At 44.0% G+C, this 17,357-nt stretch overlaps 1 protein-coding gene across 6 annotated transcripts in view; it reads right to left on the bottom strand.

Annotated features, from left to right (window-relative positions):
* Cip4 (formin-binding protein 1-like Cip4) overlaps nt 1–17,071 on the bottom strand; it is a 46,387-nt gene extending 29,316 nt beyond the window's left edge. For all 6 annotated transcript variants that reach the window (XM_076431943.1, XM_076431685.1, XM_076431864.1 and 3 more), the window contains exon 1: nt 16,906–17,071. In XM_076431943.1, the coding sequence (XP_076288058.1) occupies nt 16,906–16,929 (24 nt within the window). In that variant the 5' untranslated portion in view covers nt 16,930–17,071. The remainder of the gene's footprint in view (nt 1–16,905) is intronic.
* Between the last annotated feature and the right edge of the window lie 286 nt (nt 17,072–17,357).

The following is a 17,357-nucleotide window of genomic DNA, read 5'->3' on the forward strand; positions in this document are numbered from 1 at the left end:
GTAAGCGAGCGCGGATAAGCGCATTACGTACATGCATAACGAGGCGAGGCGAGGCGAGCGAGCGAGCGCGAGCTCCGAAACAGGAAAGGAATTGAATCGAACGGTTCCCGAATCCTGGCCGTATAACGGGCACGAGACCATAGGTAAAAGCGACACGATATCAAGCGTAACCAGGCTCGGCTCAGCTCGCCTCGGATCTCGTCCGATCCTCGACTCCATCGATTCTCATCGAAATATGCTCGCCCGAACGCCAGCTCTTTGAAACGGACCCTTTACAGGTGCAACGACCCAATTTGTTTCGCGACAAGGGACTAAAAAAAGGTCGCAATTCTTGAACGATCACGTCCGAGAAGAATGATCTCTTTCTTCGACCTTGTCTCGAAGTTTCTCAAAATTCCCAAAATTGATAACAGAGTTACAGACCTCTGAATAGATGTGAAACTTCACTACGTACACCTGTCGCTTTAGTTAGCAGCATACGATTCGGTGGAAACAAGTTTTCGTTCCAACGTCACAGCTCGTGAACATCTAAAGAATTCGATAGCATAAGGCATAAGGTTTAGCAATCCGATTCGGGAATGAAGTTTCGACGCGTACCAGACTAGAGTGTCCTGTTAAATGTCGAAGTTCGAATCTCCGATGGATCCGGGCGAATCACGGCCTCTTTCCTCCGAAATTGATTACCGACACAACCGGCTGGAACGCGTAATCTCGGGGTACCGTAATTTCGATGCTGAACGCTCGCCGCAGCGCGGCGTCGCACGATAACTTTCGGGTCACGCGTCCTTTCGCTCCCAGCAGAGCCGGACACCGCTCGAAACAGCTTCGGAACGAAAAGTTGATAATAAAACTTGCAGCATGTGTAAAAGCTACAGAAATTTACAAAACGCATGTTTTAAATTATTGTTACAGGCTCGGATGAAACAGTCAACACTAAACCTGCCATCACCGGTCAAAATGACCGGTTCCAGATTTATTATTTCACAATTATTGAAATAATAAAAATGATTTTATAAGAATTGATTGTACAAATATCTTTAGTAGAGCACGTATTATAATAGCAGCCGCACAAAGTCTATATAAAATCAATCCGTGTCATTTTTATATAAGGGAACATGTACCAGTTACTTTTATAATTCCTAATTTTTTATAATTCCTACCAATTTCTGTTTACTCAGCCTCTAGCAAACTAGTCGGTCTAACAGCTTAAAAAAGTTCAAGTCCTTTGGACCAATTTTAAGAGTGTCCATTTAATATTGTCTCCGACTGTACGCACATACTACATACCTGTTGTATGTACATACTTTGAAAGTCGACGCGCGACAGGTACATGCTTCGGTGTTCTCGCGAAGTTACCGTGAAACGCGATTGCAGAAATGGATTAGTCTGCGGCGAATCAACCGAGAATTCAAGGTTACCGAGGGTAGATTAATCCGCGTTGTCTGTGGTTGGGTAACCGTGCATTCTCGTAGACTCCGTCCAAGATTCACGCATCGTTCGCTCCCGATAGAGAGAATATGACGACGTTGATCGTCGATCATTTCCGTTTCCATTTTCTTAATTTACATCGACTACGAGATAATGAACGTTCGTCGAATTCGCATTCTTAGGTTGCTGCTGGACGTAATAATTGTTATTCTACGCAACCGCTCTCATTATTGTTGTCGGTACTTCTACATACGCCACGACCGAGGGCCGATAGTGTGGCTTGCGTTAATGGAGAAGACGAGGCCGAAGACTCTCGAGTGTCGTTCGGAGAAAATCTCGGTTGCAGGTCGCTGTTGACGTTCGGGACAAGAGCATGCACGTGCCTCGCGAGAACAACGAGCCGCTGCACCGCTGAAACGTCTCGCGACTCCATTGTACGCGGTGAACGGTGTCGTGTACACTATTAGAAATCGATACGGCAATTACGAGGCGCGCGAAACAAGGAAACGAGATTTCGTTGGCTCGACGGCTAGCCAGTGGACCGGATCGAAAAAACATTTTTTTTTTTACGAAATCAGACACGTCTCACACGGGAAAAGTTGTGGTACGACAAAGTTGTGCGACGATGCCTTCAGGTTCGGAAGACTTCACTGCTGCGATACACGTCGAAATGTAAACAGCTAGAGAAAAACCAACAACCAGTCTCGCGAAGATGCCTCGCAATGTCCGGACACATATACATACGTAGCTTAATAATCCCGGCTCGGCGTGCCACGACAAGCTGGTTCGGACGTAATAGCTAGCACAATACTCCGTCTGTATTTGTCAGCGAGGCGAAGGAGGCTAACAATAAGACGCAGTCGTCTGCCTTCGCGTTTATCGATCCACGATGGAGTCCCGTGTCGGCGGCACGCGTGGCTCTTCTCCGAGTCTTCGCGAAAAAATTCGTTCGCGGACTTGCGACCACTCTACATCGTTCGGAGCTTGCGATCATTTTTCTCAGATCGAATAGTTACTACAGCGAAGGAATGCCTCGAAACGACAATGAGTTTTTAGGGACGACTAGAATCGCCAGCCGGTAGGAAACAGCGAGGGAAAACGCCAGAAGAGAAAGAATGAAAATTTGGCAAGCGCAAGAATTGTAGGATGGCTTCCAAGACCTCTAGGGTCTGTAGGGCCTGTTGGAGCTGTTCGTTTTCGCAAGTGATTCCGTGAGAGAACCGAGGCCTCCGCGTTCCGGTGATCGCGCCTCGTCTCGTCTCGCCTCGCCTCGGTTCACGTTCCATGCGATCGCTCTGCTCGTTATCCGAGCCACCGGTTCTCGCCCGAACAATTTCGATTGGATATCAAGAGAGTTCGCCGATGCCTGGAAACGAGCGAACCAGCTCGCGAGATGTTTTCGAGGAGGTGGGAAATGTCGGAGGACCGGGTTCACCAGGATTCTGGCGCGACCGGCTCCTCCTTCTTTCCTTAAGCAGCGTGTCCCTTTTGCAGCCGGTTTTCGTCGCCATGACGACGCCGTGCGCACCGAGAGTGCATATTTTTCGGGGCCCGATGCACGGCGAGACACGCGGATCGAGGTCCACCATCGCTTCCGCATCGAATCCGAAAATCGAAATCCAGCCCTGTCCTTGGAAAATGATTTTTCTCCACGTCGGAAAACGATTGTCTCCCGTACGCGTTTTCTAATACGGTCACGACGATTCCCAGACTCGAGCGTTGCCTTCACCCATTGAACAACTGCGGCGCGAAGTCGCGGCTCCCTGTTACCACGAGTTCCATGGCCGGCGCATTTTTGTCTCGCTACACGGTTTACCGGTTCAACTTCCACCGTATGCATTAACTTCGACGCGAGAAATTTCATTCACCATTCCGTTCACCCCGTTTTACACGGACATTCCGCTAAAGAACGCGTTGCCGTTACCGTTCCCGCGGCGACGATCATTTCACGGTATTCATCCGTTGTATCTTTGACAGTTTGATCATCTAGCCTGCTCGTTTTCCCGTTCCGACAAACTGGACATCGCGGGAACACCGTTTACCCTTGTTGTTCGCTTCGAGGAACGAGAGAAAGAACGCTGCGAATTCCTAAGCGTCGCGTGGTTACCGACAGAATAGACGACCGATTGAAATTTCTACATCCTCGGAGGACAAAGCGCCTAAAATCGACGGATTTTCACGCGGTTTTGAGCCGAACACGAAAACCCGTGGTTTTTCTCCGCGGTGGTATATGTATTATATATATTTTTGCCGGAGCCCGTGCGTGGACCCGCCAGCTGTTTTTCTATCCGCGGCGCGGCGCGACGCGAACAGGCGCGTTTGTTGGCGAACGAGAGGGAAAGAGAGTGCCTCGCGAACTTGCCCCGCCCACGCATTGCGCCAAATCTCTATAAATACCGTAGAGGCGAGAGTACACGTGCGTGTATGTATTTACATACATACGTGCACGCGCGTGCAGCCGGGAACAGGCTGAATACGACAGAGAAAGAAAAGAAGGCCGTTTCGTTACTCGGGCCGCCGCGCCGCGCCGGGTGTTGCCCGCTGAAAACGATACTTTTCGGTGTTTCTCCACAGGCGAATTCTACGACCATGCAACGTATCCTACAACCAATTGCGATACACGCAACGTTCCTAGATCGTTAACGCGATCAATCCGCGTATCTGAGAAAAACCAGTAAATGCGTAAACGATGATCTTTACAATTCTGTTGAAAACAATTCTGTTGAAAACAGGACCGGAATTTTAAGCAAGATCCGAGATCCATAGATTTCCCACCTACAATTCGCCCACTATCGAATCGAAACCGCGATCAATGTGTATATGTATAGAAGACGATTCTGGGAACTGGAAAAGGAAGAAATCATAATAGAGTTAATTTTTAACATATTTTTTAAACAAATTATTCTTTTTAAAATCAGTTAACACGAAAAGATTCGCCATTCAAAGACCTACAAATTGCATTTTGAAATTTTCGTCTGGGCCTAATAGTTTCGGAGATATTCAATAAAATGGAATAATCACCCCCTTAACATGAATGTCTGCAGCTATAAAAACTACGTGTGAAATATTGTTTTGAGTTCTATATCATACGAAAATTTCATTAAAATCGACGTGTTACGGTTGAGTAACCTCCCTAGTAAGTTACATTACCCGCTTTGGGCCAACGAAACGCGACGAACGAGGTTTGCGTAAAGAACGGGCACTCGATCGTGTTTCGTAGAATTTTTCCCTGGCGAATTGGCAGAGACCGTTCCCCATTGTCCGACGACGCGGCGGCGACGTCGCGTGGGAACGAAAACGAAGACGCTAACGAGGGAAAAAATGCAAAAAGTACTCTCGCTTCACGGTAGAAGGAAGAAAACGGAAGAGGAGTATATGTATAAATTTGAATCGGAACCAAGCCACTGGGTTGTTGGCTACGAGAGAATTGCAGATTGCTCGGTTGGTAGACCGAATCGGTATCCCACAGTATTGTAGATCGGAGCGAGATGACGGTGGGTTAAGTCACGATTCATGATTAATCTGCACACTAGTGACTTTAGTAGCACGATGAAAGGTAGATCTATCCAATTGACCGGCCATGTGTTAAGATTCGCGCGGAGCTCCAGTGGCTTTCGCCATTCACGACTGGACAATACACGGTCCCGGATAACCTGTCTGCCGCGAGGGAAGACGACTTAACTCGTCAATTGCGCGTTCGCTTTGACTCGTCGCGCGGCGTTCCTTTTCTGATTTATTTCTCCGAAACGAGCATTGAATTCGATTGGACCGCGGCATCTTTGTAGCCGCGTTGATTGCTACACGGTTGCCCTTTTCGCGATACAATTCGCTTCGATTCGTCTTCGAGATTGCAGGTCTTTATGCAAAGTAGAAATTGTTTGCATCAACTGCAAGGAACAGCAGCCAAATAGAAATTTCTTTCTCGTTTTATTGATTTTAATAAGCTGATATCCACTGATACATTTATATTTTTCAATCAATCTTTGCATTATCGAGAAATGAGAAAGCGCAGCCCACACCTTTGCAATCCTGAAAACCAGATTAGCCCCTTAGGGGTCGAGTTGTACTTAGGACAGGATTTGGTTAGGGGTGTCCGAGTACGCTCCGAAATAAGGATGCGTACGTGTACAACTCGGCCCTTAATCGACGTGTACGCGTCCAACCTACGGTCACGCGATCATCGAACTCACGTAGGTACGCTATCGCTCAAAAATGTTTGATCGCTAACGGGATTCGTGGTTCAAAGAAGACGAGAAGATGAAAGGCTCTGCTGCTCTTTTATAACGAGACAGCGGACGAGCTCGCAAACGTCGACGCTCGATAGAAAAGAGGTTCACGATAGAACGCGGAATGCATAAATATTCCGTCCCCGATTGGCATCGTTTTCGCGACGCTTGGCCGGCCCATCCGTTGTTACGTTTTTCGACGGAAGTTTAGCGCCGATCCTCGTTGATCAGTTAGCAAAGTCGAACAGCTAGATTTATCCCCGGTCTATGAATACGTTGCCAACGTTCCACATCCGATGGTAGATCCAAGGAAAGGCGGAATCTCGTTGGGAGCACCCTTAAAAGGATCCAGAATGCTTTCGGACGGTGTGTTCCGATAGTCGAGTCGGGCTCGGGCAATCCTGTTATCTGGCCAGGCTGCTCGTGGCACGCCGCGGAGGAATTCTCCTTGAGGATTTTTTCGAAAGTCTCTATTTTTAAAACGCGAATCACCGACAGACAGACAACCGTCTCGCTGTCGGAGGTTTATCTCGGCCATCCGGCAGGTATGTATTTAACATCGATGCGGTTTCCGCGGTTATCTCTCTTTCTCTGCTCGCTGATAATGCAGCCGCAAACACTAGGCGACGCGTGTCGTTCGCGATGCCGCCTCGCTATACAACTATGTATTACCACTTTACGACTCTGTACGATTCTATGTACATACATACAACTATACATAGAACCGATGACCGCGCAGCAGAACTATTGTTACGCGGCGTCCTCGATAAATCGCTGCTAGGGCCGCGTGTTCCTTCTCCTCCTTTTCCATCTCCCGAGAATCCTTTCGTGCAACTCGCTGTTATTCAGCGGACACGCGCGGCGAGTGCTTTTCGATCGATCTCCGCACAGAGAGAGAGAGAGAGAACAATTCGATCGGTATACTTAACACGTTCGCTGTCAGAATTTTCTTCATCGCTCAGAATCATTGTTCAAATATTTTGTCAATCGCAACGTTCGTCCTTCATGAAATAGTGAAACAGTTCTATGACTTTCAATGCATAACAGTGGATAACATTGATTATCTCCGAGTACCCTGCAAGATTACGAACGTCACATGTCTGCGACGCGAACGTGTTAATGTGTACGCAGAAAAGCGTTCGCGCGAACAATAGAAGAGAGGTTAGTGGTCAGAAAGAAAGCAAATTTTCACAGCAAAACGATTTCAGAAGGAATGGGGTTTTACACGACTGCAAAGAGGTAGAGAGGCTTGCGAACAGAAGGAAAAGGATGAGCACGATCGAGAAGAGAAGAATTTATGGGAAGAAAGTATGGGTAAGGTTTACGAGTAGAAAGAAAGGCATTTGTACAAGTAGAAAATGAGGCAGGCAAGAGAGGAAGATAAGCTAGTCGCGACAACGTGGAAAGATCAGGAGGAAAATCTCGAGGACTGAGGCAATCGCCTCAGCGGAAGAATTGCAGGTGAAAGATAAGGATAAGGATACAGAGAACGCGCAACTCGGTTATCGGGGAATCTCGAGCCGTTGCAGCGTCTCGTTGCAATTTTCCGCTATAAATAAGTTATTACGCCGATGCAGCGCGATCACGCGGACAATTTCGTGCGCGACCATTTAAATTGAATCCATCGTTCCAACGAATACCAGTCCTCGTGTCTATGTGCGTGCCGTGATGCGTGGTGCCTCCTCCATTAACGGAGATTTATGACCGATCCATTCAGAACTTTCTACTCTGTATGCTACGAGCTCTTGAATCGCACGGATCTCTTTCCGCGTGCGTTCGATTCGTTCACGAGCTTCGAGCGTGTTCAGAAAAGTTGGATACATTCTTTTCGACAGCTGCAAACATCTTGTTACAGACGTCTCGCGTTCTCGTTATCGTGACAATACAAAGTTCCCCGAGTTCTACGGTTCTTCGATCCTCGAAGCGTCTCGCCTTCCGGTTTTCTGTTCGATCTTCGAGACTAACGAATAAACTGCGGATCTTGATACAAAATAAAAGTTGTGTACCTGAATTACAACTATCTGGGGTAAAATAGAGAACTATTTTCTTTCCCAGTATGTTTGATATTTTTAATACTTAACAATATTTTTAACACGGTCCGTGTACCACCGACGGTACACGTTAAACTAAAAACATATATTTTAGAACAAGTTTAACAGTGTAAAATATACACTGTATAACGAGCAGTAATGGTTTTTTAGGAAACTTTGTAGCTTACTGAACAACATGTTGTTCAGTTCGCCTGCGATAACTTGCAACTTTATGAATTATGTACCTTCATTTTCATACGGACCCATACATAATCGGTATGAGGAAAACATACTCCAAGAAAGGAGAAGAGTATCTTACAGATGTTTTTCAATCCCTGCATATAGTATTTATAATGTCATTATAAAGTTTTTGTCATTGTCATTAATATCAATAATTCATCATAGATTTCAAGATATGAACTTTGGCCACGAATTCACCACTGTGCGTCGCGCGAATTCCAGAAACGAGAAAGAATCAGAGATACGAACTTCTGCGAACCGCTGATCGATTGTTCCGACGCGGCGCGTGATCGCGGATCGATCTCTGCCCGGGTTCCCGAAAAACGGGGCCAGTTCGAATCCCGGCGAAGATAAGCGTGAAATATAATCGGTCAAGTTTTCCGTTGCGCGTGGTTAAAGCGGCGTTCATGGTCGGTTTGCCGGTCGGTAAACAGCGCGTGTAAAGGAACTCGAAAATTTCGTTGCAAATTTTGCATGAACTATGTCGAGCACCGAAAAATCCACGTGTCACGTTTGACAACGTGTCTTTGCTTCAGCCGACATTTCGATATCTTTCGTCGATGCTAATGGCAGGCCTCGAGGACCGCGATCGGCGACACGTTAAGCCCGTTTTGGGCAGAAAGAAACGCACCAAAGCCTGTTACACGGCCACGTGAGCCACGCGTCTGGAATGCCGACCCGTGAAATCATCGACAGCCACGAGAGAGCTCGGCCTCGCGTTCGAGTTTTCCATCGTACCGGCTTGGTTTCCAGCGAAATTGCGAGTCACGCGACAAGCTCGATGACTTTCCGAGCGACGGAGTTCGGTCACCGATGACTCTCGTTCGCGTTGGAGTGTTGGCGTTGGCGTCAACGTCACCGTTACAAGATGAATAGGCTGCCGATTTTGTATGTAAGATAATTCACAAAGAAACAGAGACGCAGAGACGGTTCTTCCTGAAATTTTCGAAACCCTTCTACCGATTGAAATCGCTTTCCCTATGTTCCGTCGTGAAAATCATCTGCGAAAGGACAAGTGCGCGGCCGTGAAGATCAGCTAGACTACATACCTACTGGCAGAGTTGTGCTAATTTAAACACAGTATTTGAATTACATTGTAATTGCATTACATAATTCGAACCTTTCATTTAGTTTCATTGCCATTTACGCATGAGTATAATCGAAATACAATATTGTGTAAATCACTCAATGCGTACATTACTCGCTTAATGTGAAAAATATCTTTTATTTCTATCCGTGCTCCATGTTTATGAGGATGTTTTCTTGTGCGGCGATGACCAACCTTTCAAAATGCAGCAATCTTAGCGACAAGATGTTCGAACAAAGAGTGTTCGTTAAAACTAATTTAAAGCTTGCTGACAATTGCCGGCAGTGAATATGACCGCTTAAGTGATTAGTGCCACATGGAGAATGTTCCTTTTTTAGGTCTTTCCTATTATGTAAATAGTGTTAATTTTTTCTGTAGTAATTTTGTCCTATGTCTTTCTACAATTTATATTTCTTTTCTGAAACGAACGTAACAAACAAGCTTATTCTTTATCGCACAATATGAATTTATGAATAATAACATGTTCATCGCTGATGCTAATAGTTTTCTTTTCCCACCTCGTTTATTCTTGTTATACAAGGGTGTGGTCGGACGGGTGGTACAACCGAGCAAGGGGTGATACTACATGTAAAAATAAGTCAAAAAAGAGGAATAACATTTTTTTGTTTTCGGCGCTTCGTTTACGAGAAAGTTGAGTTTGAAAATGCAGCATGTGCACGTGCATTCTCGTGCTATTGCATAGGAATCGTCTGACCATGATCAACCAATTCTACCTTGTGCATATTGTACTAAAGCACGCGATCTGGCGGAACTTTAAACTCGATTTTATCGAAACGAAGCGTCAAACGAAAAAATGTTATTCTTTTTTTTCGACTTATTTTTACATGTGGTATCACCCCCTGCTCGGTTGTACCGCCCGTCCGGCCACACCCTGTATAATCCAATCACATGTACTTTATAATTATATTTCAATTGTAAAAAACATATTACATTATAATTTACATTTAATTATAATTCGTGAAGTGATTCAATTGTGAGTGAAACTGATTTGCAAACGGTTGAATTTGACTTGCAAAAGGGTGAATTTGGAGTGCAAAACCTATACATGTTCGTCTTAGACGCTGGTCGAAATTAATATTGTACGATACAATCAAGAATACGACGTTTTATTATAAGACTTTTATTATAATTTTATTGTACATATGAGTGTATTCTACATTATGAGAGTTTTATTATTTATTATAAGTAGGCAGCGGATCTTTATGCAAAAAAAAAATTTCCTGCCTGCATTGCAACAAACTGGAGATAAATAGAAATTTATTTTCTTTCTTAATATATGTTCAATAGGTTGAATATAATAAGACACTATTTTTAAATACTTCTGATGTTTTTACCGTTTCAAATTGCAGCTACTCATTTTTGTAATAAATGCATCATATCCGCCGTCTAATTAGAAGAACATAACAATGATACGTAATGATCGGCGGGGCAATTGGACGGCCTTTGGTCGGCAAACAATGAACTCGAGCAGGTTTTCCCTTGAACAGTGAATCACCAGAAGGCGCACACATCGTTATCAGTGTGTCACCAATGCCTTCTCTGATCAAGCCAAAAGTGTTGCGCAAGTTTTGTCGGGATATTACCCGGAAAAAGACGGAGAACGAATGCTCATAGCCGACCAACGAGAACACGATTACGAATTCGTTGGTTTTGCCAGGTGTCTTGGGCCAACGAGTGTGTCGCGTCGCTGAGTAATCGGCAAACAAAAGAAATCGAACGTTCTATCGCGGCGGTTTTTGCGTGGCGAGAGAAATGGAGCAGAGAACAGAGACGGTCGCAGGTGGAATCAGCCTTGGCCTAACTCGGACCTAGTAAGGAGCAAGTCGAGTCTAGTTTTTGCACCCTGCGTTGGTTCCGAGTAAACGAGAAACCTAATCCTTCGACTCGATCGAACGAGGGAAAGGGAAGATCGGATCTTTTCGAGTACTCGAAACCTGTTTCTCGCAGTCGTAACCGAACAGGAGAACAGGAGAACAGGACCCACGTGAAAACACTGCACCAAAGTACATATTATGATTATTAATGTGATGTTTCCTTGAAATCTAGTATTCCCATATTTTTCGGGTTGCTGAATATGAATCTGATGTCAAAATTAATAGTTATAATATATATAAAAAATAACAGTAACTTTTTTAAAACGCAAACAAATTTTTGATTTCTCAAAATAATAAACAGTCAAGAAAATTCCTACATTTAAACGGTGCTGTATTCCCGGAATAGGAATTATTATGTGAATATATGGAAGTTTAAAAATCTTCATTTACGCAGTAACCCCGAAGAAAATTATGTATTGGATTTTGTTATTGAGGGTGAGCTGTTAGTTTATGATTAAAGTTGATGTTGCTATCGAAGGATTCTTTTAAAAAATTCTCAACCATGGACGTTTAACAATTTTGGAATAATCACCGGTAGATAATGCGTTAAGAACCTATCGGCATAAATTTCATTCATTTTTGAGAAAGTTGAAAAATTGACTTTTCGTCCACGATTTGGCGATTCTGAACCACTGTGGCGTCGTTTCCCTAAACGAGCCGGCTACTTTCCATTTCCAGTGATGCGACGATTGCATGGGCAAAACCGACGATGGAGACAAATGGAACGGGAATGAAAAAGCTCGCTTTCGTTCGAGAAAAATAATGGCGGCCCGGAATCGGTAGAAAAACATCATGCCGGGATTCTTGCGTCATTCCGCTGGGAGGCTGTGTGTCCAAGTGCGAGGAAGACAGCGCGCGCGCGTCTACACGTATACACGTAGAAAAGCAATTCCCGATTTCGTTGTGCCGGAGAAAGTAACTTTACCGCTCGTAACCTTCGCGTTTTCCCACCCACGTCCACTCGCTACGGTTTCCGTTTCGCGCACATCTTTTTACGGATCCTCGAGCTGCGGACAATCGAGATCCATTTCCAAAGATCTTAATTGCTATCGGAGCTGTATAACCGCCAGGGTCAAAATAGGAAAAACATTTACGTTCGAGTGCAAAGTGCACCGATAAGTCTCTGACAGCGCGGCGTGCCGTACAAACACGAATGAAGCGTAATTAAGATCGTGGGAGCACGTGGCACTCGGGGAACGATTCACGGACTCGTTCTACATAAACGTGTATCGTACATCGCGTGTGTATATATGTATGTAGAAAATATCGTCGAGGCCGCTTTCGTTATCGAGAACCGTTCCGAACGTTCGAAGCTTATCGGAAAGTTCTCGCAATAAATTGGCCGCATTACCCGGTTTAATTGTTCCGTAACGCGAAGCGATAAGAGATCGGGATAAATCTTACTCTGGGAGCCGCGATCATATTCTCTGGGCAAAGCTGCATTCATAAGAAACGCCAGCTGGTACAATTGAAGACGATAGAAAGAATCGAGGAATTTGAGAATGTAATAAACCTATCGCCGCTGGTCAAATGACCGGCTCTGGATTTTTTATTTTACAATTATTGCAATTATAAAGGTGTTTCCAGGGATTCTAGTAAATATTGGTTTTGCACTCCAAATTCAGCTTCTTCTTCTCTTCTATTGTATACAGTTACTCGAATTAATATTCGGACGCTCTAAAAAAGATGATAACTTAAGTATGTGTGTGTGTATGTACGACCTCATCGATCTGATTCGGTGGGTCTGTCGCACGTGTTGTCCATTTGTCGGGGTTGAAGTTATCGGAGCGCGGTGGTTGTAAATAATCGGCCGGTCCGGAGCTGATTCGTGCGCGTTTTTTGTCTGCTACATATAACAACCATTTCAGATATACCGCCAATGGTCGGGCGCAACCCGCTCAGAGGGCTAAGAATATTTAAAATTAATTCTTCATTTATTTCGATCAAATTATATATTTATTCAGACTCGCGTGAACGGTATCGTTACTACAGGTAAACATAAGGTAAACATAATCTGAGTACGCTGCTAGAAATACGTATGTACTTTCATTTTTTTAATTTATTGATCAGAAAATAGCTACAATGAATATACATATCTACACACAGTTTTCATACATTATGTACAAAGTTAATAAATTGGTAATTACTTTTAAATAAGTGCTTGATGTACAGCTTTGTAGTAAATAAAATTTTTAATTTCTTAACAATTAATTTACATTTGATTTGATCTTTTTAAAAAACTTACTTAACAATACTTTATTTGCAAAAGGGCGAATTTGGAGTGCAAAACCTGTATCATGATAAAAATCGCACAAAATAGAAAAAATGTAATCTTGTTATTTTCATAATACAATACACATCGGTAGGTTTAGTGTTAAAAAAAGAAAGAAACTTCGTCTAGTGAACATCGCTCGAGAATTGTCACACCGAAATTACGCGGAGTCATATTCTCTTTCTCTCGTTGTTTCTTTTTCTCTAACCACCCCACCCCCTCTCCTCTCTTTCATTGAGCCTTTCTCTGTCAAGAGCATGGCGAGGCACGCCCGTGTCGTACGTGTGCATATGCTGTTCCCGCGAGCTAGCTACATAGCTGGTGGCCGTTAGCGGTTAAACACGAACGCGTCCTGTATCATGATTCACGGGGGAACACGAGTGGAACATCAATCATTTTGTAATACGCGATCGCGCGCAGAATCGAGCCACGACTTCCTATCAGTCTATCGTCTATTGGTTAATCGGCCGAATGAATCCCGGTTGGTACCGAGAACAAGACACTTTTCCAACTGTGCAACGTGCGTGCGCCAACCTTAACGGCTTTCGAAGCAATGATTATCAAATGAGCTTCTGCCGTGACACGACGCGACACGACGAGACGAGACGAGACGCGACGAAACGAAACGGTTCGCATTGTACCCCCGTAAACGGCAACATTGTAAAACTGGTAGTAACTGGTAGCGTGTGTACCGGCATGGCGACGCACCCGTCACATATTCATCGGTCAAACACCATACGTTATACAGGGTGGACCACCTAACGTGAACACGTACGACGGAGACTGACATATTACACTATGTACCGCTCAAAAATATCTGGATACTTGCGAAATGTGTAATATGTAGCAACGCATAAAAGTTACTTAAGGGGGTAGACTCCTTTCCAGGATTGCAAGGGTGCGGGATGCGCCTTCTCATTTCTCGATACTGTAAATATGGGGTTTTTCAGTGGTAGAAAGCGCTCGATAAAGTCCTATTTTAAGTTTACGAGGCGTAATTTGCATTATTTGGCAGCATGTCGCTGTCACAGCTTTATGAAAATAGATACATGCGCAGCTGTATGCTTCCGAATAATACAAATTACGCTGCCGAATGCTCGTAAACGAGAAATAGAACTTTTGAGGGCGATTGCGGCCTGGGACGAGCTTTTATCTAGCGTTTTTGACTGCTGAAAAACCCCATCTTTGCATTATGTATCGAGAAATCCCGCACCCTCTTGAAAATCTTGGAGAAACGAGTCTGCCTCCTTAAGCATCTTAAGCGACTAAAATCAATCTTTATTACTATCTTATGGAATATCTAATGTTTTAAGTTAAAAACTACCTATGTGGAAACTTACCAATATTAGATTAAGATTAAATACAAGATTCGTCGATGTATCCACCGCGATTAGATACTACCACTTGTATTAATCGTGGCAATCTTTCTATTTGTATTTGTATCGAAAAATTCTCTGAATTCGCTCTGCACCTTGGAAATGAAACAAAGTGAAACTTGAAATCCTTTCAAGCACCGAGACCTTTCCACTAGATTTCGTATTTGTGGATGGAGATTATATTATTCCATTTTCATTATACAATTTGTACATAAAAATAAATTCTATTGTGCTATGATACAACAATATACGTAATAATAATAATTATAAGTGACAAAATTGTTCTGAATATTTTTTCTATTAACTCAAACTATGTTTTGTAGCGAAAAAGGAAGTGTTCAGATACTTTTGAGCGGTATAGTGTAGGTTTTGCACTCCAAATTCAACCTTATGCGAATCAATTTCACCGATCAAGAATATTTAACATGAATTATTTATTTATTTAGATTACATTATACATTTATATAGCAGTGTAAATATTTTATTTCGGTGTAAACAATTAGACCGAAGATAATACGGTAAATATTTTGATTAATTTTCGAGAATCGCAGATCGTCGCGCCACGCTGCGCCAAATATAATTCTGTGACAGTCATTCTAGAGTCGACTTCAGCTTCCTCGTGTCACCCCCGAGAGACATTATCGATCAATAGAATGAACTTTGAGCAGAAAGTGAACGTAGGACACGGTGAAAATTGAAAATCCTTTCGGATCACTTGGTAACTTAATTTTGAATGTAACTTATATGCAGACATTTTTATGCAAGCTAATTCAATCGAGATGAAGAATTAGGATGACAGTGCGTAAATTAAATCATAATCATAAATTAAATCACGGTTAGTGGATTGATTATCGATCGGTAAATATTTGAACCCTTACCACTCGAGCGGTGGGTCCACTAAAAATTGCTGTACCATTATTCACGATATTGTTTACATTATTAAATATGTTGGTATCCAATCAATTACTAAACATTTAAGTATTGTACGAGTTATTATATCAATTTAATGGAAATATTCTAGGTCGAACAAATGTTTAATTTTAGAGTTAAAATGGCTCCGAATACAAAGGGTGAAAATAGTATTTTCATAGTAAAGTTCAATATTATTAAGGAGTAACCAATGAAGAAATATGAGTAAGAACTGTCACATAGCAGAAGGTAATCAAACAGAAAATGCTCGGGAACGACTCGCGGTACAGAATAGTACAGATATGTATTGTGTACATATGTGTGTGTCGAAAGATCGAGGGCTCGAACTCGAAAGATTTTCTGTCGATCTGGCGGGCCCGTGCGAGGGAAAGAGATCGCAGAAAAAGAAACGAGGAGTAGGAGAGCGCGCAAATGAATTATTTATAGAGAACTGAAAGTAAGGAAAGATGACGATGTTGGGCGACACGATTCCCGATCCTATGCGTGCCAGACGAACACACAGAGATGCCTTCGCGCGAATGCTATTGTAAAGCGCAGGAGAATACAAATAACGGCCTCGTCGAGCCGAGTCGACTCCAGTCGACTCGACTCGACTCGAGCGAATGACAAACGGTAATCGTGTTCAGGGAAAAGTCTTGTTTTGTTTTCCGTTCTCTCGGACAACGCGATGCAATTACGGTGGGAAGAAATTTCATCTGATAACGGGTATTCCGAAATCGTTAAGTTCAAACATCAATGCGCCGTGCGTCCAAGGTTTCCCGAATAACATTATCCGTGAAATTCAGTAAACCGTACACGCACACACGACACACACACACAACACACGCACAGAGAGACATGGTATCCCGACGTAGAACCCGGGATAAAACGGGATGCGCGTATAAACGGAAGAAGAAAGAAGCAAGCAGAAAGATACCGATCTTCTTGAATCGTTCGAAGCGAGACTGGTGCGTTCGCTCGACGGTAAGATGACAAGCCACTGTCTCGGCTTAGCGCCGGTATATTCGTCCAAGATTTCATGAGAAAGGAAGCAGCAAGCGAAGGAGCACACAGCGATGAGTACACGTACACTCGCGGGTTGGGTATGGACGGTATGGTGGCGAAGAGGAGGGGATACACCAAAGGAGAGAAGAACGTCGCCCGCGGCTAGCAACCGCAAAGGCAAAACTCCTGCGAGTGGTTTACCACCGTTGAACTGGTTTTCGGGAGGATATATACGTTGTTGTTCTGTCTTTAGAGGAAACAACGGAGCAATGATACAACGGCTACCGTGTACGTGATGGAACGCCTAAACTATTCCGGCGTGTGTCGTGCGCCGTATGTGGTGTGCGTATCTCGTGTGTCGTGTGTCGCAAACAGTCCGAGGAGTAACACGGAGACAAACAGGTACTTAGAGACAGAGAGATACGTGTAGGACTTACCCAGAGCTCCGTACCCCAACTCATGTTCGCTGGGCCGGGTAAACCAGGCACGAGCTGCAGCCTTGTCACACTCGACACACTTCACATGTAGCGTCGCGATCAAGATGCACTTTTCGTATCGAAGACGCGTTTGAAAACGCATCAATAAATCACGCGTCAGATCCCACCGCGCTCAACGCTCACTAAAACATCACCAACATGTCGGCCTGTAACCACTGACTGGCCGGCCCAGACTGTCCAGCGAAAACCGCCCGGAATTTTACCGTAGCGCGCTCTACCGATGCCTTTTCACACGAACAACCCCCGTGGAGGGGGCGAACGCGTTCTCATTGGTCGGTCATCTCGTCCAGCACTGCCGCGATTATTCAAACCGTATCGATGCCATTTAGTTTAATTATATTAAATAATTTTTGTATGAAAAGAAATGCTTTATATAGTTTTCCGCATTGGGA

This window comes from Lasioglossum baleicum, chromosome 1, assembly GCF_051020765.1.
Source record: "Lasioglossum baleicum chromosome 1, iyLasBale1, whole genome shotgun sequence".
NCBI lineage: Eukaryota > Metazoa > Arthropoda > Insecta > Hymenoptera > Halictidae > Lasioglossum > Lasioglossum baleicum.